General features: G+C 38.6%; 1 protein-coding gene across 1 annotated transcript in view; it reads left to right on the plus strand.

Annotated features, from left to right (window-relative positions):
- TPK1 (thiamin pyrophosphokinase 1) overlaps positions 1–27,616 on the plus strand; it is a 316,605-nt gene that overhangs the window by 50,963 nt on the left and 238,026 nt on the right. The window contains exon 2 of the mRNA XM_084306926.1: positions 7,578–7,652. Coding sequence (XP_084163052.1) covers positions 7,578–7,652 — 75 coding nt within the window. The remainder of the gene's footprint in view (positions 1–7,577; positions 7,653–27,616) is intronic.

Consider the following 27,616-nt stretch of genomic DNA (forward strand, 5'->3'; position numbering starts at 1 on the left):
GGCAGAATGCAGCTACGGGGTGTTTTGTAAGTAGTAGCTATAATTAACACAATAGTCCAAGCTTAACTGTTTCTCCAAGTTAAAGCTGACATCTACCTTGTTAGCAGGAGCACAGGCAAAGGGACTGGATTTTACTAACTGACTTTGAAGAAGTTTTTCCATTTTAAATGTAGCAGTTCTGCAAGATTTGCTGTGAAACTTCTTTTACGTTAAACATTAACATTTCAGAGTGTTGATTTGGGATGCATAAGTTTGAAATGATCTTTTTTTGATTCCCCAATGTCACAGGCAAGCAGTGGTTTTCCTGGTGAAGAGGAGCACTGGATAAGAGGGAACCTTATTTTCCCACTAAGAGGGAAACTTAGTTCAAGCAACAGAACAACAGAATGAGGAGCATTTTTGTATATTGTGCAGTATTTGTTCAGTACGAAGTGAGTTTTTATTCTGAGAGGTTACATTAAAAGTGTTACTTCAGGTTTTGACATTGTGTTTTTCAAGGAATTTGTAATGCAGATAATAAGAACTTTTGGGTTAAACCCTCCTATAAGCTTCCCTCTTCCCCCTTCCTCTAAACCACAAATAGAAGTGTCTAGTTGTCCGTCAAGTGTAACAATCAAAAGTGAGAGTTGAGTGTAAGTATACTGGTGAAAATAAGATTACAGACACGTAATGCTTGTTAAAATTAAGCAAATCTTGTGGCATTAGTCATTTTCATATTATAAAGGCATTATTAAAAAGAAGAAAAAAAAGCAAAACAAAAAACAAAAACAAACAAACAAAAACCTTGGTAATCCAAAAGCCATGTGGTTATAGGTGCGTTTACAATAGCATTTTATTTTGGATCAAGAATATGCTATTGAAGCAAGCCTTCTGCCTATGTACTATGCTTTGCTTTACATTGCAGAGTGGTTTTTATATATATAAACTAATCTCCCTGTGCATGAAATTAAAAACATGCTTCAGAACTTACTCTCCTACTGCTAATGCATATTTATTATACAGGACCAGACTACCTGAAGTAGTCTTCTTCCCTCCTTTCCTTCCAAAACATGTAGTGTGCATATCATACTTTCAGCATCACCAGTTTTGCTCCATAGAACTGATTTTAGTATGCCATGCTACTTCCTTGTATAGTATATATGTAGATAGTGTACAATCACTGAGTTGCTAGCGAAACTCAGTTGATAGAATCAGAATCTTGTCTTGTGAGGCAGAAGTGAGCTCTTGATACTAATTCCCACATCAGCCAATAAACTGTGTATTAGAAAATGGACCTGTAAGTCAGGTAGGCAGCTAGAGGGTTGGTAGTTTTTGTTCTTTTAATGCTTTAAAAAAAAAAAAAAAAAAAAAAAAAAAAAAAAAAGACTTTGGAGCATCAAGCATCTAATGAACTCATTCTCATGTGATTTTGCTCCTCAGTGTTTTTTTTTGTTTTGTTTTGTTAATAGCCATTTATTTCATTTCCAATGGGGATGTTGTTCCAGTTGAGTAAATTTGTGAAGTGGGTGGTAGCTCCTATTAAAAAGAGGTGTGTGGGGGGGGGGGGGGCACGCAAAAATAAAAGCTCTGGAAACAAGAGTTCCTTTAAATAACCCAGCAAGAATGTTTGTAGTTACTAGCAAGTAGTTCTTCCCAGAGTTTCAGTTTTGGAATTAACACTCATGGATGGGTGCTTCCTTGGCAGAAAATGATGCATATCCCTTGCTGATTCCCCAAACTCTTTTATTTTATTTCTAAAATTCCCAGTTCTCTCTATTTAGGTAACAGCTGGTTATGTGCTGAGCATCTCTTTGCTTTTTCATAAAGGCAAGGTCAAGAAAAAAAGTAGGCAGTACATTGTCATTCATTTAATGGAAACTTTGCTTCAGTCTTTGGATTATGTAGCCTACTATGACGACAGTAAAAATGCTGATGAATTTCAGCATTTTTCAGTGTTAAAGAAACAGCTAAGTGTGTCTCTAAGACTAATGCAATAGAATGAACAATGTTTTACCAAAAAGCTTTCTGAGGTTGCAGCAAGGAGTTAGAATAATTTTCCTTCTGGTGTATTCAATTCTACCATCAGTTTCTGCCAATGGAGACAGCAGAAGGTACCATTCTAGGGTCCTGTCTCTCTCACAGATGTAAAACCAGAATACTTCGGTTGTAATCAGTGACATTTTTCTACATAAAAAGAAGAATGTGGGTTACTTTAATAGAGTAGTATTCTTTGAATAGTTATGTTTCTAATTTAAGGAATATCAGTATTAAAACCTTTTTTTTTCCTTGTTTGCTAAAATTGCCCACTACAATTTATGCCATTGTATGCTAGTTTCTGCTTGATGTAGTAATGAATACCTTTATAAGCTGATTTCTTAATTGTCCTGAGTTCATGAAATCTGTTTCACCAATAGCAGAAGTTCACATTCCAACCTTTCTTTGACTTAATAACCTTTATGACCACACAGGAGCCAAGTCCTTCAATCAACACAGTATGTGAAGAAAATCTTTAAGTGAAAAACTGATCATTTCTGATTATTTGGTGGACTGCATTTCAATTGAATAGGAGAGTTTAACATATTTAAAAAAAAAAAATCAACATAGCAGGTTGCTTCAGTAACTGTGCTTTGCTTATCTGTAGCAATACACTTATGTATCTTTACTGCAGTTCTGCGTGAGCATTATTTTGTTGTGTTTGCTGTTTTCAGGAACTGCTTTTTTAGGTTTTGTTATGAAATGCTCCCACTAAATATAACTTCTCTGGTATTCTTAGAATCACAATTTCAATGTTAATTCTTCTACAGCACAAGAAACTTTAACTGCCATGTGGAGAACAGCTTCAGCTGTCTTTTGTCAGTGTCGATATTTTGGAATTGTGAAAAAAATTCCAGTCCTGTCCCACATGATATGACTCTTAAGAAAGCAGTGACTGTCCAATTGAAAAAACTGATCTGTGGTGCAAGAATTTACTGATTAATTGCACTGGAAATAAAATCATTCACTTTATTTATTTATTTATTTAAATCCTGTGAATTTGACTGTTAATAAAGCAGCAATACGAGTGCCTTTGTACTGTCCATACAGGAAGGAATTTTCAGAGGGATCATTCTGAGCTTTTGTCTCGGTAGCTTGTATATCTGGACTCCCACATATGTTATCAGAAATATCTGTAACCCAAATCTCTGCAGTATCTCTTGCAAGGATCTTGATTAATATCTTGGATATCTAGATGTATTTCTACAAGTGCAGAGATTTTCTGAAAATGTGTAACTGCCTTCCAACTTTCAACTTTATACTTTAAACTCACAAAGTACTTTACTAGTGGTAAAATCCCTTATCCCCTATACTACCTGCCTCTTTTCTCCTTCTTCCTCTGTGCTAAACCTGCCTCTCTTAGTGGAAGACTCTTGACAGATCATTGGAAAGGAAAGGAATGGCTCCTCTACAGACAAGCAGTAAAATACAGCTAATATTGCTCAGCAGAAGGTCCTTTCTGTGGCTGAAGTTCTGACTTGGGAGTCGTACTTCGCTAGCACCTTGAGGCGTGACAGTATCTGAGCACAGCAAATTCCCCTGTGGTGTGGTACTGCTTACATCATTTCACAAAGAACGAGTACAGCAGTGGTCTTTCCCAGAGGCTCCTTTGTTTGAAGTAATGAAAGCCTTTTTCCCTCTGAAAATTCAATAGCCAGAAGCCTCACAGTATGCGGAATAGCTTCTAGTGATATTATTTGAACACTGAAGGGAAACAAAGAAGGGGCATATATTGTGTTATTGTTTCCCAGACAAAAGATTGTATTTAAAAATATATATGCCTTTTGAATATGCTTTGTGGCAGATGTACAGCTTGAAGACTGGCATATGACAAGGAAAAATCAATAAAAAATGCATAATGAAATTATAAATATTTATAGAATAGCTAGGTAAGTATAATATGACAGGGAGAAGCCACGAAGGCTTTTAGAAGAGAAAATGTATGCTCTAAGCCGTCCTAGAATTATTTTGAGTTAAAACGGGGTATAAAGGCATTACATAGGCTGACAGAGAAGTTCATGCCACCTTTGATTAAAATCCTTTCTATGCAACCATGACAAAAGCTTAGTCAAAGAACATGGCTAAAGAGAAGTTGGAAAGCAGAGAAGGGAAATAACAGTTTCCAGAAAGGAAGGGGTTGTTCACTGACTGTCCCCATGGGACACAAAGGAAATATTGGTTGATTTGCAACCACGGAAAGTAAGGAAGTAGCTCGCTCTGTTTGTGTGGGATTAAAAACCTCCAGCTTTTTCCAAAGACTGTGAATTTTCCAAGTCTGCTAAAAAAAAAACATGGATGAGATTAATGTTTTTTTTTTCTTAACTGCAATTTTTGCATATAGCTGGCTGTTGATGTAGTTGTTAATGCACCTGTTAATACGTACATCTAGGAGTTATGCATGTCAGACTGCAAACAGTAAATAGGACAAGAAGTGGGTAAGAATGAAGATGAACAAATTTGGTTCCCTGAATACATGTAGAAATTTCCTACAGCCATCCTTCTGTCCTGCCCTGTAAAAATTTGTCATTACTGTCTGGCCAGTTCCACTGGTCAGACACTACGACAGGACTTATACTGTGGGCTTGGCTGCATTCATCCTCTGTGTTGATGTAAACACCAAGAATACACTGGAGGTTTTGTATGGAGGAATTTATTCTTTTTCTGTTTGTGCTGCAGATGGCTGAATTCGCTCAGTCGGCAAAAACTGCAAGAAAAGTACATAATGAAAGAAATTTATACTAAAAATGGAAGAAAAAGAAAAGCCAGCAAAAGCTTCTTCAGTGTAGATATCCATATCTGGGGACAAGATATTTTTGCTGCTAAAATCTTGCTTACAGAATTCTCTTTCCCATTAGTCCAAACAGAGCACAATTTTGCTAATGGTTGGGTCAGGGTGCTAATTATCTTTGTGAAAAATGGCTGGGCAGACAGTCCAGGAGATAGATGCTTCCTAATTTGTTAAGGGCTTTAAAGATAAATGGCCTTGAAGTAAATTTGTTTTCAAACGAATAGGCACTAGAGTGCTGAGAGCAGTGGCAAAGTGAGCTCTCATCAGGTTTTCTCAGAGTGATGGATGCTGCATATTCTGTCCACTGACATGGTCTTTGCCATCAGAAGTCCCAACTTATTAATAGCTTCTAGGGCAATGGTTGTAAATTATTGCAGCCCAATTTTATTACTGTTTTACATCTACCAAGGACTGAGCCCTTTATGTAGCTTTATATTAACTTGGTGAGCACCATTAAAATATTGACATTTAGGTTCATTTTGGTAGCATTAGCCATAGCATTCTGTCATGCATTAATTGCAGAGGTTTGAAATGACTAGAATGTTTCTTTTTAAAAGCACAAGAAAAAATAGTTTACATTTCTTCCCCTCTGCAACCCATGACTTCGCTGAAAAAGAAACAAAAAATACTCCTAATTGTGTGCACTGGGGGCATCTACTTCTTTGCTTCTTTGCAACCACTGAGCAAATAATAAGAAGCAGCCCTTACGGGCTTCATTGGGCTCTTGGAAGTGTCGCCTCTGAAAATCAACCTCTGAAGTCTCAGTGTGGACACCTACATCTAGGACTCCTACTTCAAAAACATATCTTAATGTATAGCAAGAGTCCTCCTAATGAGCAACAAAAGCTAAAATCTTATGCATTTCCATATGCTGATATGGCTTAAGGGTTTAAAACAGACACAGAAATGCCTTCTGTGATTCACAGCAGGAACACGTTTATAGCATCCATGTCTATTTGTATTATCATATCACTGTAAGAACCTGCAATGTTCGCTGGCTCTTTTCAGTGGAGGGCACCACTAGATGATTATGTTTAATATAAGGAGTTGGCAGCCTTTCTCACTTAACCATCATTAGGAGATCTGCTGCTGAGGTCCCATTTTGTGAGGCAGCTGGAAATTGGCACTTAGTTTGAATGTATTGTTTTCTACCTTTCTTTTCAAGGGCAAGGCAAAACTGTTCAGGCTAAGCAAAGAAGAAGGTTTTCTTACTTTCCTTTGTTTACTTGGTCCTCTGACCCCTCCAATCTTTTCAAAGTAAATTAATTCCTCTATATGTACATGAATTAAATAGAAATGTGAACCATGTCATCAAAGATGCAAGTGTATGGCCTGAGGGAAGGCATTTAAAAGGACCACACAGAAGGTATCTATGGTAAACTTGCAGACTTTTTGCAGGAGTAAAAATTATCTAGGTCTTTGGCACCATATCTCTACACTACTGGGGAACAATACTATCACTTCTGTTTTACAGATAAGGGAACGGGTCATATAAAATATGTGCATATACGGATGAGGAACGGAGGTCAGTGGAAAAGACCAAAATGATTGAAAGACGAGATACAGAATAGGGGTGCTCTGTTCTCCTAATCCACTATTCAGGCTGCCATTCATGATTTTAAACATTGTCCTCTATCCATTCTGACCCCAAAACATTCACGCACCTTCAGGAGTTTCAATACCTGTATTTTTCCTGGTAATGTCGTATGGCTTCAACCACAGCTTCACCTGTAGCCTTTCTGCCTCCTGCTGTACTGGATCCACTCAAAAGCCTGAAAAGCTTTCTAGTTATAGAGGCTTTCTTCTTTCAATTACAGTAGTTTCATATGACCAAATAATACTTTATTAACCTGATTGCCTAAGGATATCAAGCTCCAGGGGAAACAGATTTTCCTATATGATAGGCAAGATAATTAAGAAGTGAAGTAATGCAAATCCCAGCACAAGCAACTGTAATAAGACAGTGGATGTATTTACTCTTTGAAGCCAAATTGTGTAGTATCTTAAATCCTTTTATTTTAAGGCTCCTGTATTTGTAGATTTATTTTCATCCCTCGCAGTGGACATATTGCTAGGACAGGGTGCTTTACGAGCCCATTCAGACTAGTGGAGCAGTTCAGGTTGCTGGGAAATCCAGTGAGATCCAGTAAAATCCAGTGAGTCTGTGGCATCACCTTGATAACACAGGCTAAAGAACACATTTGCTTTGACTAACTTTGATTTTGGATATGCCTTTTTGTTCCACATTTGTAAAGCAACTGCTGCAGTGGCTGTACTATGACTGAAGCTTTGAGAGATAGGATAATGCAGGGACAGAAGCCATTGATGTCAGTAAGAGTTCTGCATCCCCTGGGATAGTGGACTGTTGAACCTAGATTAGAGACAAGTTCATTCTGAGATAGCCACGGCCTCCCCTGTTAACAGAGGCCATGGTAAAGCTAATATCAGTAAATGCTGCATTCAGCTGGCACCAACAAGCAAGAGATTAAATGAGAGAGCTATATAGATGAGGGGTCCTGTTGAGGTTGGCCTTCAGTGGATAACAGTCTCTTATAAATGAAAAGTTTTTTAGCAAAGCCCTACCAAGTAAAAGGTGTCTAATTAAGTTCTGGCTGCTTCTGTATCTGAAAACGATGAAACCTGAGAAGCAAGGAAATGAGTGGAGTTGCTCTGAGGTAGCTGGACTAAAATTAAATGTGGCAAAAGAAAAAAAAAAAAAAAAAAAGAAAAAAAAAATCAATATTCTTGCTAATAAGAGTCAACATTTATCTTACAGGAAACCTGAAGTTTTGCCTTCTGATTCTGAACCAGCCTTTCAACAAAGGTCATTTTCATTGTCTGTGGAGCAAAGGTAATAATAACTTAAATATATCTTCATTTGCTTATTTACTTGGCTGCTACCTGGCTAATGAACTTCAAGTCTGTTGAATTGCTATGTGGCAATTTCCTCTAACTAGAGCAACCTTCTGGTGAGGGTGCGAATCAGCAGAACACGTCCCTTGTTGCAGAATGCAGCAAGTGAACTGATTATGCAAATTCTGCTTCTCTGCATTGCTTACGTCAGTGGGAACTTTACGAACTGATCTGTGAAAGATTCTTTAGCTTTTCAGAAGCATCTTAGGAGTGATCATTGTTTTGCTGACAAAGTGTAGTAGATCAATGGTGCATTTAAAAGTCTGGGAGCAAGCATTCCTTTAAAGGTCATCAGTGAAATGTGTTAATTTTAATCAAAATAAAATGAACCGTGTAGGTATTATGTTGTGAAAGTGGTGGGAATTTGTGTGTATGTCAGAAATATGCAAATCAAAGTTCACTACCCTTTTGTTTAATATGCACAGTGCTAATCAGCTCTGGTACGATAGCTGCAAATTTACTGACATTTTCTGGAGATGTATAAATCTTTAAAAGCTTGGAGCTATTAATTCCTCCAGTGCAGAAATGTAGTCCTTCAGAAGCTTTGTGACAAACCACGGGAAACGTCTCTAACTTGTTACCGGGCTGGGAACCTTGCAGAGGTTCCTTGTAACTAACTGGAGCAGATAGCACTATTTCATTTCACCATAGGCATGGGGTCCAGTAGGGGGTAGCTGCACAGTTTAAAAGGAATTGGAGTAATAGACAAAGTAGGGAGAATGTATTCATTTCACCTGATTCCAGCTAACCTAAAGTAGTTGCCTATTTAGACATAAGAGATAAAAAAGAATGGAAACTTGCACGGGATGATTCAAAGCATCTGAATGAGTGTTGTATCTCAAATGGGCTCTGTTTAGCTTGCAGCGTAAGACAGAAGTGCTCAGTGGAAGGGCTGTCAGCTCTATTTGCTATATTTTCTAGATGTGATTTCAAGTATTTTTTCATTTAAAGAGATACACTGAAAGTATACATTCTGCATTAAATATTGAAAAGAAGAAGGGTATTCGTCTTCCTATTTCACCCCAGCTTTCCTCTGTTCTGAGGGTTGAGGTTGGAATACAGCAAACGAGACCAGTTACAGAATGGCAGCATGAAGTGTACTGTAGTATAATAGGTATGTTGCTTTTATGCTCTGTTATGTTAAACCAGACTTTTTTGTCTGTCCCTTGGAATTTTAAGTCTTCCTCTTGCAATCAAATCTCTGCAGAGTAATTCTTGGGGCATGGAGTGCTTCTTACTGTTACACTAATGGGCCCTTAGCTGTAGTGCTTCAGTGAAGGACTGGGATGAGAAGCCGAATAAAATTGAGTAGACTACAGAATGTCTTGCTTGAGACTACCACAATGGGTTTCTGTCCTCTGAGCATAACTGCAGTGAAAGTAATTACTGGTGCTGCAGATAGTTTTTTCAAAGTGCCTGTGAAAGTTAGGAGCAGAAGTCCTATTTAAGCTGATAGGACTTGTGCTGGTAGGTTACCTCTAGAAATAGGTGGATATTTTCTGTCTAAGCAAAACAAGAGAGGAAGATGGTGTTTTTTTCAAAACATCTCAGCTTCAGTAAACCTTAGCTGTGAATCCAGGACAAGATTCTGGTAACACTTGATTGACAGTCCTCATAGGCTGCTGTAGGCATCAGCAATCTTGTGCCTCCTGGACCCTGGCCCTGAAGGAGTCTCCACAGAGAGTCTGTTTCACAACTAGGAGACCCTGAGGTTTTGGTACGTGAACTGAAAGAATTTTGGAAAGAATGAAACATCCTCAGAAACAGTGCCTGATCACCAGGTGTACTTCCTTGATATCTCATAAAAATTCTAGTGTATGTGAGTAAAGAGAAGGAAACAGTAGGGCTGTTGATCCACAAAATATTGCCGGCTACACAGGTCATGAAAAAAGGGAGAGAAAAGTGTAAGAAAAAAAAAAAATTGACCAACTTCTTAAAGTTACTGTGATCTTGGATGTTACACTGAGTACAGAATGCTGAGACAGAAGTGTTATTTTTAAGTAGCTTGTGCCCTCCTATCAAAATAACTTGTCTCATTAGACCTGTCACTTTAGCATCAAGTAAAAATGAAGGTGTGATGTGATATGTCCTGAGTTTAAAATAAAAAAATAAAAAAATCACATTGATAAGTGTGGCTATTCTAGGCTAAAATCATCCCAGGTGTAACTTCTCCTGACCTCAAGAAAAAGTGGTTGCAGCTAATTAGCCTTTGGTTTATTACAGACTTGTATAAAATCTATTTTTACTGACATACTTTGAAAAGAACTATTTTGATCAGTGCAAGTTTGTGTGAACTATGTTCCATGTGCTTTGGGAAGGACATTGAAATCTGAATTCCTTGCTTACAGAGGACATTTAGCAGCTTTTACAACTCTTGCAATACAAGCATGCAAAGAGACAATGGTGAGGTAGCATAAGCTAAAGATTGCCATGATTTTCTTTTATTATATTCATTAATGTCGTTAACCAGGCTAGATGTTTCCTTTGTGTTAGGTACAGTCAGCAATACCTAGATTTAAATAGTGCTGTCTTAAAGGATGAAATGTTGGAGAAGGATGTTATTAAAAATCAGAATATGAAGTAAAATGACAGAAAATGCCGGTGGTTTGATGAAATGTTGGGTGTACTAGGGAGGGACAAAACAAGTTGAAAAAGAAGTTGAAGAGAATAGATGGCTAAAGCGGTGCAGGTGAAGGAAAACACTCATGATAAGTGAAGTTGATATGAAGACACTGAATATGGGAAGGTGAGGTGGATACATAGAATTGAGAACAGACTATGAGTAAGCACAAGGCTGGGAACATCACTCAAATCCATCAACAGTTCTCTGAATATAGCTGTTACTGTAGCTATTTTTACCAGTGGAAGTGGTACAGCTTTCTTCAGAGTCCTTATCCTAATTGTGGAAAATATGTGGAAGAGTCTGGGCACTGCTTTCCTCAGAGCTGCACATTTTTTGTGTCTAGGAGGTTACTATAAGGAATACCTGGTTCAGTGGGTCCTTACCTTAATCTTATCACGTATCATACATTTCTGTTTGTATTTCAGTGAAGTTTTTAACTCCTGGTTTGATTCTGGTTTGATTCCTGTTTCTCCCCAGAAATGGCCAGGGAAAAAAAATGAGCATACATTAGTCTGTAGTACTACTTTGTAGGTGTTTACAAATGTAAATATGTCTTTAACAGAAATTACTGTGAGTCGAATGTCTGAAACTATCTCTATAATAAGCTAGAAAAATAAGGAAGCCAATGTTTCTGTGGCAAAAAAAAAATAAAGCTTTATGAAGAGTACATGAAAATTTCTGCGATTTTTGAATCTGCTCTTTAAAATCTTTAATAAAATTCCAATTATATACTTATTATTTATTGATAGTTCAATGAAGGTGAAAGTACCAGATTCTGCACTTCGGAAGGGGCAACCCTGGCTGTACGTACAGACTCAAGGATCAGAGGCTGGAGAGCAGCCTGGCAGAAAGGGTTATGGGGATTCTGGTGGATAGCAAGTTGAATATGAGTTAACAGCATGCCCTGGCAGCCAGAAGGGCCAAACATGTCCTGGGTGCATCAGCACGGTGTTGCTCACCAGTCGAGGGAAGGGACGGTCGCTCTCTGCTGTGCGCTGGTGCAGCCTCACCTTGAGTACTGTATTAAGTTCTGGGTGCCACAGTATAAAAATGACATAAAACTATTAGAGAGTGCCCAGAGGAGAGCTGTGAAGATGGTGAGGAGCCTAGAGTACAAGACATATGAGGAGCGGCTGAGGTCCCTTGGTTTGCTCAGCCCTGAGCAGAGCAGACTGAGGGGAGGCCTCATGGCGGCCTGCAGCTCCCTCACAAGGGGAGCGGAGGGGCAGGCGCTGAGCTCTGCTCTCTGGGTACAGCAACAGGGCCTGAGGGAACGGCATGGAGCTGGGACAGGGGAGGGTCAGTCTGGGGGCTAGGGAAAGGCTCTGTACCCAGAGAGTGGTCAGGCACTGGGACAGGCTACTTGGGGGACAAGGGTCACAGCACCAAGCCTGCTGGAGTTCAAGAAGCATTTGGACAACGCTTTCAAACATACAGTCTGATTTTTTAGGTGGTCCTTTGGGGACCCAGGAGTTGGATTTGATAATCCTTGTGGGTCCTTTCCAACTCAGGATATTGTGTGATTTATACCAAGAATTTCAGCAATGTCTAGTGATTGCAAGTGCTTCTGTTTGTTTTTTTTTGTTTTTTTTTTTTTTGTCTCCATAGTAAAGTGTTAGGAAAGGGGCAAAATTATTGCAATGCGAAGAAATCACCTGGGTAAAATTGTCTCATGATCAGGATCTGAAAATTGTTTCTTGTTTCTGAAAATATTTCCCTTAAAAGCTATAGTACTCAAATGATCCAGAATTGTCTGTATGTCCTCGCTTGATGGTAGCATGCTAAGTGGCTGTACATTGTAGAGTACTTTTTGTTCTTGAAATATTGACAGACAGCTATAAAGAGCAAGAAGTTATGCTCTGAAAAATAAAATTATTTTAAGAATTGGAGTAATATGACAATGTTCTACAGCAATCTGATGAAGTTCCCATCCATGCTGTATTTCTGGAAATGTCAAGGTGCTGTTAAATAACATCTTCAGATATACTACTGGATAAAGACATATTACAATAGATTTTTTCCATAGGTTCCATTTAGCCTCTAGCAGAGTATTCTTGTATACAAGTACTTACCGATAAATACAGCTGCAGAATTAAAATATTGGCTAATCCAGTCCTGCTTAGCTGAAGAGGAAGGCTATTATACTTACACTTCATGGTAAGGAAACACGTCCATGGGCATTTTTCAATCTCTGAAATGGTTGTGACACATTAGTCACTGTACCTTTCTCAAAAGTATTCTGCAAATAAAGTTGTCCAGAAAAACTTTAAATCAAACAGAATATCAAACATTCATATTACAAAATGACCCTGACTGATGCACTAGAATAAACTACCAACATCTTTTTGAAGTGGGCTAACTGAATATTGACTTGTGGGATGTGTAAAGTTGGATAAGCAAACAGTAAGGAGACACGATTGTATCAGTCCTTTCTTTTTTAAAATCCATGAGACTGGGCTGCAAAAATGGCTGTCAATTATGACTTCTTCCCTAAATAGTCTCTTTCATGGACCATTCCTTAAAGAATTTGGAGTCTAGCTATGACTCCTTACTCTACTGCCCTACCATTTATTTCTCTGTAGGCTTACTGTATGAATGTGGAGGAAGTCCAGCAAGATAAAAAGCTTGTTGCTCACCATAGAGATTTCAGCTCTGTATTTTTTGGGGTCTGTATATTGAGATAGTAGAAAGCAGACTTCTACAGCAACAGTGCAATATACCCAAATCTGAACTTGTTTTAGACTGTCTTCACATAAATAGTATTTTCTTACACTAAATGTATTGTGAGTGCTATCCATAAATCGAAGTGGGTGTTTTTGTTTTTGTTTCTTCAAATTTCCGTCTCTAGCAACTTCGATTGTTGTAAAAGATACTGTATTTTAAATAGTATCTTGACTGTGAGGAAACTTTCCTGTCAAATTCAGCCTACTGTTTGGTGAAAATGCTGCTAATGAATGGTTAGCACCTTGAGGTGGCTGCAAATTACAAAATACTTCCTGAGTAATCAAGTAAGGAAAGGTGTTAATTTGTATCATGAATTTCAGTCATCTGTCTTTAAATGCTGCATGCTTCCATGCAGTTTATGTTGCTTTTGTCTTCAGTATAATTGGTGACTGATATTTTGAGTGTCTTCTGTTGAGGTCCAAAAGCTGCATATATAAATGTAAATACAAATGGCAAAGCAAAGCTCAGGCAAATACAACAAGCGAAAGGTAACAGATCGATTGGAACGGATTGGATGTCTAAGAGCAAAGAACAGGGGCCTGGAGTTTAACAACAGGAGGGAAATAACCGTATTTTCGCTGGTACCATTTTTTCTTCTCCACGATGGATGCCTTTTCCTCCATTGTCTTTAGTGGTTGAACTAAACATCTGGAATTATTGGTACGAACCACCATTCACTTGCCCTCTTACCTGTCAGCAATGAACTTGCCTTGTTGGCATATGCTGAACTTTTTTCTCACCTTTTATTTTCATTTCTTGTTGAACTTGTAATATATCTCAAATTTGTACTAGGCCCAAAACTGGCAGCTGGCATAAAGCTTCAGTGAATTTAGAGCAGCCTCTATTAATAAATAGGAGAATGTTCATAAAAATGGTGATTGGGATGTCGCATGGACTTGTATGCTTTATTGCAGTTTCCAGCAGGCATCGAGAGGAGCAGTAACTCTTACCGTTGGCCTCAGCTAAACTACTCTGTTTTCCCCAGAGTAATATTAGCTTTCTGATAAGTCAACAGTGAAGTTCGTTTTTCTGAATTTGAATCAGAAGACCAATGTAATTTCTAGTTTGTATCTGGTAACTTAAATGTGCTGTTCAGCACTGACTGTGGTAGGTTTAAACAACATTTTCGTACAGTGGTGTACCTGATGCTGGACTGCATGCAGTGAGCTAACATCTTTCAACTGCAGCAATCTGAGGGCAGTTATTTCAAGTGTTTTTGAGGTTATACTATAGGAACAAGAAAATCTGGCCTTGATTAGGGTTGGCTAGCACCATGCTTTAAGCTTGGAAGCTAAATAATGTCATTCTTAGGACCTGCAGCAGTTTTGCACTAGCTGAGATTTTGGCCAGTTTCAGTAGACCAAGTTTTTGCCCATTACTCAGTGTATGACCTTGACCTCTGCCAGTTTTCAGTGATTAGCTAAAAGTTTACAGTTCTCTTCACAAAACTCAGCTTAAAAGCCCAGAGATATGGTATACTTCTCTCATTTGTGACTTGTATATTGTCAGTGCCTTTCCACCTCAGAATCAGATCTGTCAAGAGGTAGTCCAAGTGTATGGATGTTTTGAAAAGTAGCTATTATTGATTTCTGCAAATTTTTAGATACTTCTTGGCAAAGGTGAGAGCTGGATCTTCCCAGCCTTTTGCGCAATTCAAGTTCCCTCATTGTAGTAGTAGCTGTGATAGAATGAGGTCTTCAGCTAAAATTTGAGACACATAAAACTGTATTTTTTGTTGATTTTAATTATCTGCAAATCCACCAACAGGAAATTCTGAGATCTAAAAGGAATTTTTGTTTGTTTAATGAATTTGAATTTTTTTTTATTGAAAAAAAAAAAGAGTAATTAAGATCCCCCTCTGTGATGCTTTGAAAAGCTAAACCCTGCTGAGCGTAAGTTCAGAGTAACAGAACAATAGAGAATTGCTTTGAAGTACTAGTGAAAAGCATAACAGATGATTACAGCAGAAGAAAAAAAAAAAAAGGGAGGTTATTACAGTGCTTTTTTCTATTGAGCTAGGATGCAAATCCCATTAGGGGACTTCTATTGTCAAAAGTTTTCTTATAAAAAAGCTTTTGATAGCATCATACTGTATATCCTGTTACTATGATGTTTCCCAGAGGACAGCTGAAAGAAGGAGCATTGGAAAATAATGTCAGGAGGATGCTTTAGAGCACCCCAAGCAAAAAGGGAGACTTAAGGCAATAGAAAAAAGGACCATTAATAGCTCACTTTGTTAGTGATTCAACAAGAGGAATGGTCCTGGCAATGAACGCAGGGACCAGGGGCGAATGCAAGAGGTTAGCATAAGTAAGACGCGTGACAGAAAAGAGAAGGTTCCTAACCCCATAAAAGAAACACTTGTTTTTTCACTGCCTCAAGCTACACAGTGAAAAGTGTTTAAAAAGATGTGTTCTCTGGGAGTCACTGCAGGGCAAAAGTGTTATTTTCATAGCTAGAGCTTAGTGTGAATCCACTACTAGGCTGAAGATGTAAGATCTTGTAAAAGTTTGAAGTTTTCTAGTGTTGCTGATGTCAGACTTCTTACTGTTTACAATGGCCTTTGGATCAAGCTATTGTTTTATAGTCTGTCTTCCTTCTCTTATTTCAGGGTTGCTTCAGGGCAGGCAAACGTTTTTTTTGTTTTGTTTTGTTTTTTTAAAAAAATGAGCCTTCCTCAGACAAACTAACACCCTACCACCTCACCATTAGCTTTGGCCCAGCGGTTTTATTTAAATGATTATTTTTTTTAAGTGCATCTCCTCATTTTACTTTATCTAAATATAATTATGTTTTCAGCATTTTAATTTCAAGAGTTTTGATTACTTTATTACCATGATAATAAGAACAAGCAAGTTGGACAGTGTACACTTTAGCTCTTCAGTACTAAGTTGAGACTATGATTGTACTTACTGGATATCGGGCTGGTGGAGTATGCATCCTTCACTGTCTTCAGTGACTGAAGGGACATCAGTAGTTGGAGAAGATGCATGTTGGATTGCTCTTTTTCTTATCTAAATGGTTTACGTTGTGTTTTGTGCTCACAAACAGTATCAGATATTAAACTGAACTTTAAAATCGCACAAGTCAGAAAATAGCTTTTCAGCTCTACTCATAGTCTCTGCTCTTTTGTACAGGTAGGCTGTTTTGTTAGATTATAGCAGTACATAAATGTTATAATGTGATACTAAAAATAGCACGTATATCTATGCTCCGAAAACAACACAGTGAGATTTTTTTTTTTGTAATACGCAGTTTAGAAGTTAATATACGCTAAGCTGTATGGCAAGCTAAGTTCTAAAATGATTATTGGTCTTATGTCACAGGCAGCTACTGTATGGTATAGAGCATGGATGTTTAGTTGTTTGCCTTCTCCTTATTCTTAGAACATTGCAGTATTAGCTGTTTTTTTCAGTCTTGGTTCTTTCTGATTGCACCAAAGATTTGTTTATGGAAATGCATGAAGCGCTATTTGACTGACTTTGAGTCAGTTTTGTGTATTTATAGCAGCCAAAAATTTAGCATGTAAAAATGGGACTGGTATTGTGGCAATTAGCAGATTTTCTCTCCCAAGTTCACAATTCCAGGTCGAAAACACTGAAGAGAGATGGTGAGGTACAGTAGTCTTAGTTTTGTTGACAGTGAATCACATTGGAGTGGAAAGAAAAGAATGTCATAGATTTCTCATTCTGGAAAATTCCATTGGCCTCAGAAATAGCAGGCACAACCCGTAATTTCTAAAAGTGTTTTATCATCATCTTCCTTTGTTGGAAGTTTTATGAGTTGGAGCATGATGTAATGGCTCTTGATATCAATATTCCTTCAGTTACTTTGGGTTAATTTGGTTAAGATCTTCACAAAAATCTTGGTGGAGGGTGAGCCCGTCGCAAAAATCTTGCTTTAGAGATATCCTGCTCCTGTGTTTGCTGAAATCAATTTGAACATTAACTCAGACATACTAGGTTAGGTATTAACAACATGAGAATGAATGTTGGTTCAGCATAAGATGAACTAGCACTGAAGTAATTCAGGGCTGTACAGTATGAATATTATCTAATTGGAATTTCTTTTCAAAAACTCCAAATCTTCCAGGCTTCAACCCAGTACTGCTGGTGTTCAGAGCCCAGGTTCTGACTCCATTGGACTTCTGTTTCTAGCAGTCTAGGCTTTTTGCTTAAGTCTGAGCATGCACTTGTCTTTCAACTTTGTAGTGTTATATGCACTTTGCATTAGTTCCTAGCTTCCAGTAGTCCATACTGTTAGTTTGCTTTGTGTTTGTGAGGTGTAAGAAGATCTGAATAATAGATAGTTGGGTTAGACTAGATGATAAAGTCTGGAGCATCCCTCTAGAAACGTGTTTAATTCAAAGAGGGATGGAGGAGGAACTGATCTGACTGCAAATCTTTGAAAAGGCCTGCAGATTTCGCACATAAAGAACTGGAGAGGCTCAGAATGCCTTTACGCTGCATTATTTGGCATGACTGCAAGCAAACAGCAGGACAAAGCTTCAGTACATTTTAGTCTCTCAAAGTGTAAAATCTGCAAGTTTAAAAAAGTTAGAAGCCAGGAGAATAACTTACTAGGAAGCCCAATGTTGTAGAAGTATTGAAATGATCTCTCAAATTTTCATGGCTGCTTTTGCTTTAGTTAAGGAAATCTTTCTCATGTTCCTTCCACATGACAGCAAGGCTGAGTAATAGAATTGTTGTTGGTTTCATAACATGTGGAAAATAGCAAACTCTGATAGATATGACATTTTAGGAAGCCTCTGTGGTTATTCAGACTCAGATGTTTTCATTTCTAAAATGATGTGAAGTAATCAGGGATAAGGAATGTGATTTTTTAAATGAGATTTCTAGAGAAAGCGATTAGTATTGGTAAATAGTCATCCAGAAGTCACAATGTTTAGTCATTACCAAGTGCTCTGACCCGAGAGTGACACAGATCATATGTCAGCTCTGTTTAGCTGAGCTCTGTAACGCTTTTGACAAATGCATGCAAGGCTGTTATCTGACATTAAAAGGTGTATCGAAATTACAAAAAAGGCTTTAAACCATCTGCAGGAACTTCTGCTTCTTCTGATGGGAATAACAGTGTCACCAAGAACCGTAGGCCTATAGAAACTTCTAAATACCTTCAAGAGCCATCTGTTTTGGTTTGTTCTACCTTCCTGCCTGCTTTTCATAATTAAAATTTGTATCTTCTTATGCTCCTTGGCTTGTGTCTTAAAGTTGTATAATTGTTTCAAAAGTTACAGTGGGACAAATACATGAGCAAATGCATGGACAGAGAGAAATGCACCTAACACACAGCATCACTGTAGAATCCGTGATCAGGTCAGACAAAGAGGGGTTACAACCAACTTTGATTCCTGGGAATATCAACATAGTATGGAAGTAGACTGATTCTTCCAGTTTTTCTATACTTTGTCCTTGGTGTTGCTGTAATATAAATAACCATTATTTTAGCAACTGCTTGACAAAAGCAATTATGTTCCTTTTTTTGTAAATCCATCTTTCTCTCTGCTTCCTGAAAGAGAAGAGGAGGCATAGGAGAATGGGTGAAGCACAGTAAATGTTCACTAAAAGTCACACTGACAAGGTTTAACGTTGCACTTTCCATTCTTTTAAAGAAATATTTCATCGTACGCCAGTGAGATCTCACTTAACTCGGGACATTTAGCTAAAGTTTCTTAGTTTCTTAGGTCAGTTCCAGTCTTTCCCTCTTCAGTCCATGAAAGAGAAGGAACACCTCCAAAACATAATTTATCCAACCTTAACCTCTAAGTTGTCTCTTTGCAGAGCAGCTCAGATGTGAGGTTATTTTCTCTTCAAAGTTGGTTTCCTTGGCCAGTTTACTGCAAAATCACAAGTCAAGCGAATTTGTGCCGGGTTGTATCTATAGTTAATCTGTGTTTAATCTGTGCTATTTGGTCTCATCTGTCTGCTACCTCAGCTCTTTCCTATTATCCACCTTAGATCTTTCCTTTCTGTTTAGCCACAGAGAAAGGACAATGAGGTTAAGACTAGAGAATGCAAAGCTATGATTTTGAACTTGCCTTGGCTGGCCATCTTATTTTTGTAGGCCTATGCATCTTTGTCATAGAGCAACACTCTCATTAGAACTTTGAAAAACCCAGATACATAATAACAAGACATCTGAAGTTGACCTTTTCTCCGGGAGGGAAAATGCTAATGCTTTTGGCAGTGATTTGTGAAGTTTGCTTTCCTCAGTGAATTTAGGATTGGGTTAGTTTTTAAACTTACTTCCAAATCAAGCGTTAAATTTTATTGCTTTTTCTTTAGATCTATAGATTTGAGTGAGCATTAAAGCATCAGTCATATTTCATTCGGTGATTATAGTGCTTGATATCCTTTGTATTCACCTTCTAGAAATGCTTTGGCAGCAGAACTGACTATGCAAAAATGTGTAAGAAAGGGTCGAAATAATAAATCCACTATCAATTTGGCTGATGCAGTTCAACATTTTAAGTTTTGTTTGTGACCCACTGTTCATCTCTGGCAATTTGAATATACATATGCAGCGTCCTTTTTCAAAATGTGCGGGACAATAGGTAAGCTCTAGTGTTATTAGTGTTGTAAATCTTTGCTGTAAGATGTTTTTCTTATATTGCAAGTGTATGCTGCTGCTGTTCTCATTTAGATATTAAATTTAGAGGTGTGCAAAATCTGTTGAAGTTTGCTGCAAGTCTTAACAATTTATTTATTTATTTTTACAAGTGTGCTGTCCTAGTGAGCCCTTCTGGGACTGCTTAAAATAACATGAATAACTGCACATAGAAACTTTGTCCCTGCCGATGCTGTAGCATCACATTGTCTAGGGCACTTCTTTATCATGGCAGTGCAGTATTCTGTAGTTGATAACCCATCTCACTAGCCATAAAAGTTGGGGAAATGATCTTGAAGGCACTTTGGGGCAACAAATTTGATTTACATTTTATGCGTTGTGTTTGACTATAGTAAAGAAGGATCTAGTTCATTCCAGGCTCCAGAAGAATGGCACAAACATTGCCTCGCAAACTGAATGCAGCACTAAAGAGAAACTATAAAAGATTTTGTTTGGAATGGTTTCAGAGTATTTTTGAGCCTGCTAATCATCTTCTTATTCCTAATTCATTTGTGATACTTCACCTAGCATTGTATTATAAATGAACAGTATTGCTATTTCTGTAAATTAGTGTGGTTGTTTGAAGCAACATAATCTCAAGCTTAATATGATGTGTTTTTCTTCAGTCATAGGCACAATTGTTGGGCCTGTTAAAGAGGAACTGAATGGACATTACTTTTTTTTATACTGAGACTGCAGGACCACTGCAGACATTTAGGTGGGAGGAAAGATGTCTAAGTTTGTCTTTTGAATTACAGAAAAGGGTAGCAAGTAATGCTGTGATTAGAGACAAAAGCACTCTTACACAGGCTGGAAATTTTTTAGCTTTGGTTTGGGAAACAAGTGCATTTCCCCACTTGGCTGTCCTCCATGTGGAGAGGTCAGAAGTCATTTCAATCTCTGCTCTCTTGGGAGCTATAGTGATGTCTTTTTCTTAGGATTACCTAAGAGCTATTGGCTCTTACTTCCCAGGGTAGTCTAGAAAACCTAGGATTTGAACTTGGACACAGACAGATTTACATCAAGGCACGGAGTCCTTCTCTGATATATCTGTGGAAAAACATTTCCTCTCTGTCCAAATGTGGGTGAGCGGGGCCACATGCTTCTACAAAACGTACACTTAAAAGATTTTTCACGATTTAGAGGTCTTTCTCATTCTCACATTATACTGCATTTTCTGTTTGGGAAGCACTTCCAGAATCAGAACCTGTTTAGAAGCACGCTGCAAGTACATCCCGTGTCTGTGATCTTTCTGAAGTGCTAAATGATTCCAGATGCTGAGGGAAACAGTAGAAAGGAGCATCTGGCACCACAGCCAAGTTTCAAACATATGTCTTCTGAGCAACCAATACTGTGATAACACAAATGTTAAACTGTTTCTCAAATTTCTCCCAGTTCACTCAATATTTGAAAAATAGTGTGAAAATTTAAAGAAAATAAGTCCTTAGGTTCATCAGTTAGAACCGAGAAGTGATTATTCATTTGCTCATCTTAAAACAACTGTTTTTTCAGAAAATACTTTCAGTCTATTGGTAGTGGAGTAGCAAAGTTTTATTTAATTTAGAAAGGGCATTCTGCTTTACATAGAAGCAGCTGAGTGGGAAGATTGGTGCGCTGTGTTTTCATGGAGAATGTTTTGCGTGTTTGGGTGCTCTGAGGGAAGCGTTGTGGTACTGTACTCAAACATAAATAAGCATAAGGAATGCTTTTCCAAAGGAGCCTGGAGGAGTTGTGTTCCCACATTCCATTTAAAAATTTCATCACCTTTGGTTCTTTGGAAAATGCTGCCAGAATCATGTGGAAATACATGTTCATCTAACAGACATACCTAGATCCTTTTCTCCTCGTTAACAAATGAAAGTTGGGAAGAGATCCTGTCATGTTAAGATGGGAGTATCCATAACAAGCAACTCTTCTTTTTGTGCATGGCAATTGTTGAGAACAGTTCAAGCAATAACACTCAGCATAGTTTATGCCTCCAAAGCTTACCTTGAGACTTTGGGTGTGATAAGGCAGGAGGCCAAAGCTTTCATCAACTGTGAAGGGTGTATATGGCTATGTGGCCATGCACACTGAACGCTGTCATCTTTTTGCGTGTGATTTATTAATGTTTAGAGAATAATGGCACATAAATCTTCTTTGAGCTCTTGTTAGCAAAACACTCAAGTACTGAAACCATTGGTTATCTTTTCTGCAACTTCATTAAAACTTGGCTCAGTGCCTATCTCCTTAGAGTAGGATGGAATATGGGTGAGGAGCTGGCATACCCTTCTGTGTGTTAGTTTGCTTAGGAGAAAGAATAAAACACAAACCTACAAGCTAATAGATTCCCACGTTTTAATGAAAAAAGCTCAAAGAGACGAACCCCGAACAGCAATACTTTCACAAGTAATGCTTCCCCTGAACGAATATTCTTTAAAGGAATGCAATAAAATGAATTCCGAACTTTAGGAGCCATTTTTCAATCTCTTTTTTTTTTATCTGCCAAGTTGCAGTTGGAATGTAATCTATTAAAGTTCTAAATGAGTGTGAATTCCAGTTCATTGCCCACTGATATTCTTTAGGCCATAAGACTTGTGAAATAGATTTTATTGACACGTTTGAAAGTTAACTCTGTCCTATGCTCCTATGCAGAGGGTATCTGCTGAAAGTGCAGGCTGACACTCTTACCTTGTCAAACTCTGCAATGTTAAATCTTTAGAAATATAAGTAAATATTGATGTCTTGGGCTGCAAATAAATTACATTTGTCTTCCTCAGAATCTTAATGCTTTTCAGTAGATTCACAAGGCAGTAAGCAATAAATTCATGTATAATGCCAAGACACTTATTCAGATGTTTTATATTTTCATGGGCAGTCACAGACACTTAAGACAGAAATCCTAATCCTACTGCTGTCAAAAGAATTTGTTTCATTGACTTTGGTCAGAGTTTCAAAAAGAAGAAGTGTTATCCTCAAATACCTTTCCTGCCCATGCTAGTCAACCTCATCACAGTGCAGAGCAGTGGAAGTCTGAGTGAGGGTTGCCATTCCCCATGAAAACAAGGGAGAAGTCTCCAATAGGATGAGCTGTTTGTACTAAATCAATAAGACACTTCTCCCCCCATGGTGTAGTGAAAAGCAGATATGGACAACTACTTCAGCTGCTTCTCATTTTTTATCTGAAAGTAACATTTTTATAAGGAGCTCCTAAAAGAGTAATAAATTCTGATTTGCTGAAAGCCATCTGGTTAATGGATTGCTTTAGCACTATTTATAATAGCAGCTATCTATGTAATTAACAGTTATAAAACATACTGCTTATGTCTACGAGATGCATATTGCCATTGTTTATTAACCCTTTGTAATGGCTGCGTGTTGCATTCTGAACTCCAGATTTTGTTTTAAGAAGGCAAGAGTTACCAATTATAAATATTTTTTCCTAGCTGTTAGTGCTTTGCTCTGCAAGGCTTCCCCTTTGACTTCAGATCTAGTGGTTGATGTTATCTGTTAAATTCAGAGCTTGGTGAGGGCAGGTGTGGTGATACTACCTGAGTTTGGTCAGCCTGAGGAATGTGTTCCTTCTCAGACTGTATGAGCGTGAACTCCATCCTCTGTTCAATTCAGAGGCAAGGCACGTTACGGCATATATACACGCACCCAGTAATCTGTCCTGATCTCTGTAGTGACTTCAGATGTATGGGACTGAGTTTCAGGTAGAATTTGGCAGGCTTTCAACCAGTTCCAGCCTCAGCCCTTCTGCTTGTTTTGGCAGCTCCTCAGACTGACATGGCAGAGCCAACCACAGGGTTGGTGCTGTTAGGAGCTGTCAGAAAGCTGCCACTGAAAGGTAAGCTGTGTTGTGAGCATCTGTCATTTGTTGTGCTGACTCACTAAGCCGCTTTTCTGAGATACTGAGCTGGACTGCTGTGGCCAGGCTTTAACTTAGACAGGTTCACCTGGAGCAAAACTACTTCCATACCTTCAGAAGCAAAGTGACAAGGTTATAATGGTGCCAGGTGTTTATGTCTTCCTCAGGTGGTTCCAGACCAATGTCTAAGAGAGGAAATACTACATCTCAGTTCCTTGGGCTGGATCCTCATTGTGGCTCTCAAAAGTCACGTGCTACTTGAGACAATTTTCTTAAGTGTTTCTTTAAAAGTCTCGCAACAACACAGCAAAATAAAAATGCTTAGTTGATCTTGTGTAAAAAGAAAAAGACTGCAAGCACATAGCAATTTCAGAGAAGCTGGCAGGAATTTTTAATGTGACTGGAAATGTCTGAGTGACAAATTAGTAATAAAAATGTCACTAATTAGACTGTAGTAGAATCTTGATAATCAAAACTACTTGGGTGAGACTAAATATATTCAGATGATGGGGAGTTCAAGATAATGGGAATCAGCTGAACAGAGAGGCAAGCTGGCAGCTCGTTACAAAGGGAGGCTCAGAGAGCTGGTGGGTGTTTTGAATAAACAAGCACCTAACATAATTTGCAGAACATAGTACAAAAGTAGTAATGAAAGGACAGCTGGATCAAGTATTTTAAATAATGGGAAAACATCAGCTCACTTGAGTGAAGGAGGACAGAGGCAGTGCTAGAACTTCTCTCTGCATTTTTATTTAGGGGACTAAGCATGGGAAGTCTGACTTCAACCGACTGAATGCTGATCACCAGCCCAAGTTCTTGACACAGAGTGGCAATAGGAGTTGAGTGTGCAATAGGATCAATTGCCTCATGAAGAGGGTTAGGGCTAGCCTCTTTCCTCAGGTAGCAGGCTAGTGCTGTGGTAGGAACTGGTGACACGTTCTGGGGAAAGGGAGAAGCTGTGAGGCTTTCTTTATCCTTGGGGCAGCTGGGTTAATAGATGTGGTTCAGAAGCAGGTACAGTGAAAATGCTAGAGGTTACCCTTTGCAATAGGGTGGGTGTTTGAGAGAGTAGGGACAGAATGTCCTTGGATGGAAGGAATAATCCAATGTTAGTATCAGCTCTTGTGTGAGGAAGACAAACCTTTGCTCTTTGACAGGGGAGTGTCTGTATGCAAGAGCTTTTTTTGGTTCACTGCTTGGTAAGTTGAACTGGCTTACAGGGATGCTGTGATCCTTTAAATCATTTTTATTTTGCTGGTTCTAATGCTGCATTCACGTCATCCTTCTAGTCCTTTCTCAGGGGGAACTGTGGGAGAAGCAGTACACTAAGTACCTTTTTCATGTGTAGCCAACTTATAGTATGAGGTGAAAGTGCCTTTTGTATAGAAAAGAAAACAAGCATCGGGAATAATGTTATAGAAATTGTAGGATAAAATGACTCTGCTGTGTGTGAAAAGAAATTGGTTGAAAATAGCCTTATTCTGTTTTCAAAATAAAAAGTTTATTCCTTGCTGATCCTGCCTTGTTACACAGTAGCTAGACTAAAAACAAGCATTTCCCTTTGTCTTTCCCAGCTTCGTATTCTAATAAATGTGATGTGGGGTTACTGAGCTGTCCCTTACATGGTGCTGTGAGATCATTTGTGACAGTGGCAGTTGGGAAGCGCATTACTGCCACAGGAGCACTGATGTAGCGGTTCTTGAAAACATCACTTTTCCCCATCATTTGATTTGAGGCACCTGCATGAGCTAGGCAGCGGTCCTGCAGGGAAGGAAGGTGCACAGGCACCTCCAAAAGGTGAGCTGAAGTGCCTACACTAAAGTCCTGCCCCAAATCGCCCTCTTGAGTAGTCTTCTGTCTTGTCCCTCTGATTACTATGCAGAGAGTTTTAGGGTTAGTTAGGAGGGACGAATGAAGATCTCTAGCCCTATTTGAACCTTTATTCCCCTTGATATTTCTGAGCTCAGTGTCTTCCTGCTTGTCTTCTATACAGCACGTGGGAGCTTGCCAAAGCATCCATTTTCTGAAATCCCGCTGCTTGCGCTCAGTAGAGAGCTTGGCCTGGTTTCTGATGATACAGCTCTTTGTTGCACAGGGCCTGTAGGGAATGACCACCACCCCTTTCTTCTCATCCTGCTTCATAAATAGTTAATATCTGGATATTTCAGACTTCCCCTGGAGAACCTTGCATTCACTCACCAAGAGTGTACTCACAAATTGGTATCATGCATGAGCAATCAAGGGATGCTTACACCAGGGGTGGCTGTGCCTTCCGCTAAAGGTCAGAACCTCATACCTTCATCGATAATTGGAGAACAAGATGTGATGCTTATTTAAGTGGATTTATCAGGAATGTAGTCAGCTTTTCAATTACCTAGTAGCTTCTCAATCACTGTGTCAGCGTGAGGGGTATTTATGGCTATAGATGCCAGTTTTAGTTCCGGCTTTAAGATAATGTGAAATCCCTCTGGAAAGAGGCACAGTCTTGCTTCCAAAAATAAACAAGTATCCCATTGGGAAATCAGGACTAGAGTAATTGGGCTGCTATAGTTATCTTGTTGCAGTATATGCTGCTTCTGTATGTAACCATAATTATTCACGGATTTGGGTCTGCATTATCTGCATGATGAAGGAAGTGGTCGTAGGGGATTATTTCTGCACCTAGACTAACTCAGGAAAATGTTAAATGAGCTTGTCTGATGCTGACATCCCATTTTACAGGGGAAAACAGTGCTGGGAATTATGAAAGGCAAGGCTGGTTGAGTTAAGGCTTGCTCATGCCAGAAGTTTGCTGTGAGTTAACAGATCAATTTAACACTTCAGTTCCCTGTTGCACCAGTGTTGCAATTAAAGAATCAGTTGCAGCTCTCTTGGCAGCTGAGAAGATTGCAGCAGCTCGTGAGGCAGAATGCTTTTCTGCTAGCAAATGGACTCCCTGTGTAGATATTTAACATAACATCTCGTACAGCTGCATTTGTAACAAATGCCTCAGTGAAGGGTGTATACAGGACAGCCCAAATGTATGCTTTTCCACACATTACAATTAGAAATGCAATAATTTAATGGACATGTCTAACTTAAAAAATAATTTATCTCCTTACAAAGTCATTGGTGCTCTGAGCTACCTAGTAGTAAGAAATCCTATCTTTCTGTGGATAGAAGTGTACAGTGTTAATCTTTTTTGTCTCAGGTCAGGGTTATGGTGGTGTAGCACAGGATAGCTTCTGTGTATACCAGGAATCCTCATCATATCCATGTGTTACAGTCATCTTGTGTCAGCAGCTTTCTTCAATGGCTCAAAGTCATTTCCATTGCTAAGCAACTTCCAGCCATGGGAGATTTGTCTTCTAAATAATGAAAAATAAGGAAATGGATAAAAATCACGCATAAACCAAGAATCACAAGGTACTTCCCTTTTAATGATGATGCGAAGTTTCCATGACCTGGAAAAGCTAATAATTTAGATATTTGTTGCATTTTGGCTGATGGTTGCTTGATGTCATAGATAAATTTAAGTAATGAAAAGTCACTAGATAATACATGAAAAAGAAAGATTTTTAATAACATCAAATGAAAGTTGCTATCTAGGACAGGCTAAAGACAACAGAAATAGGAAGCAAATGAGCAGGTTAAGGAACCAAGCTGATTTATTTACCAGTACAGGGCCTTCTCCTTAGTTGAGCATGCCATTAGTGGATGCCCATGTGAAATTAGAAGGAAGACTGGCAGCAAGGGTATTCTTGGTGTAGTGGATAACACTCTGACACGTCTGCTACAGAAAATGAAAGAAGATAAAGAAGATATCGTCACAGAGCTGTCTGTCCAGAAACATAACTGTGAATAAGAAAGCTTTGGACTGTTCTGCTTGCAGTGTAGTACAAACCCTTCACTACAGTCTACCTAGAACCACACTGCAGTTCATGTTTTCACAAAAACTACACCCTCACATCCTGAATTTAGTCAAGATACTGTATATTTGCATGAGCAAAGGTGTGTGTGCTTAGAGGCCGAAGGGATGTTGGAGTTCTGGAGTTCTTCATTCCAGTTCATATTACCTGCTGCCGATTAATAAAATAGC

This window comes from Netta rufina, assembly GCF_964035555.1.
Source record: "Netta rufina genome assembly, chromosome: 2".
In the NCBI taxonomy this organism is placed as follows: Eukaryota; Metazoa; Chordata; class Aves; order Anseriformes; family Anatidae; genus Netta; species Netta rufina.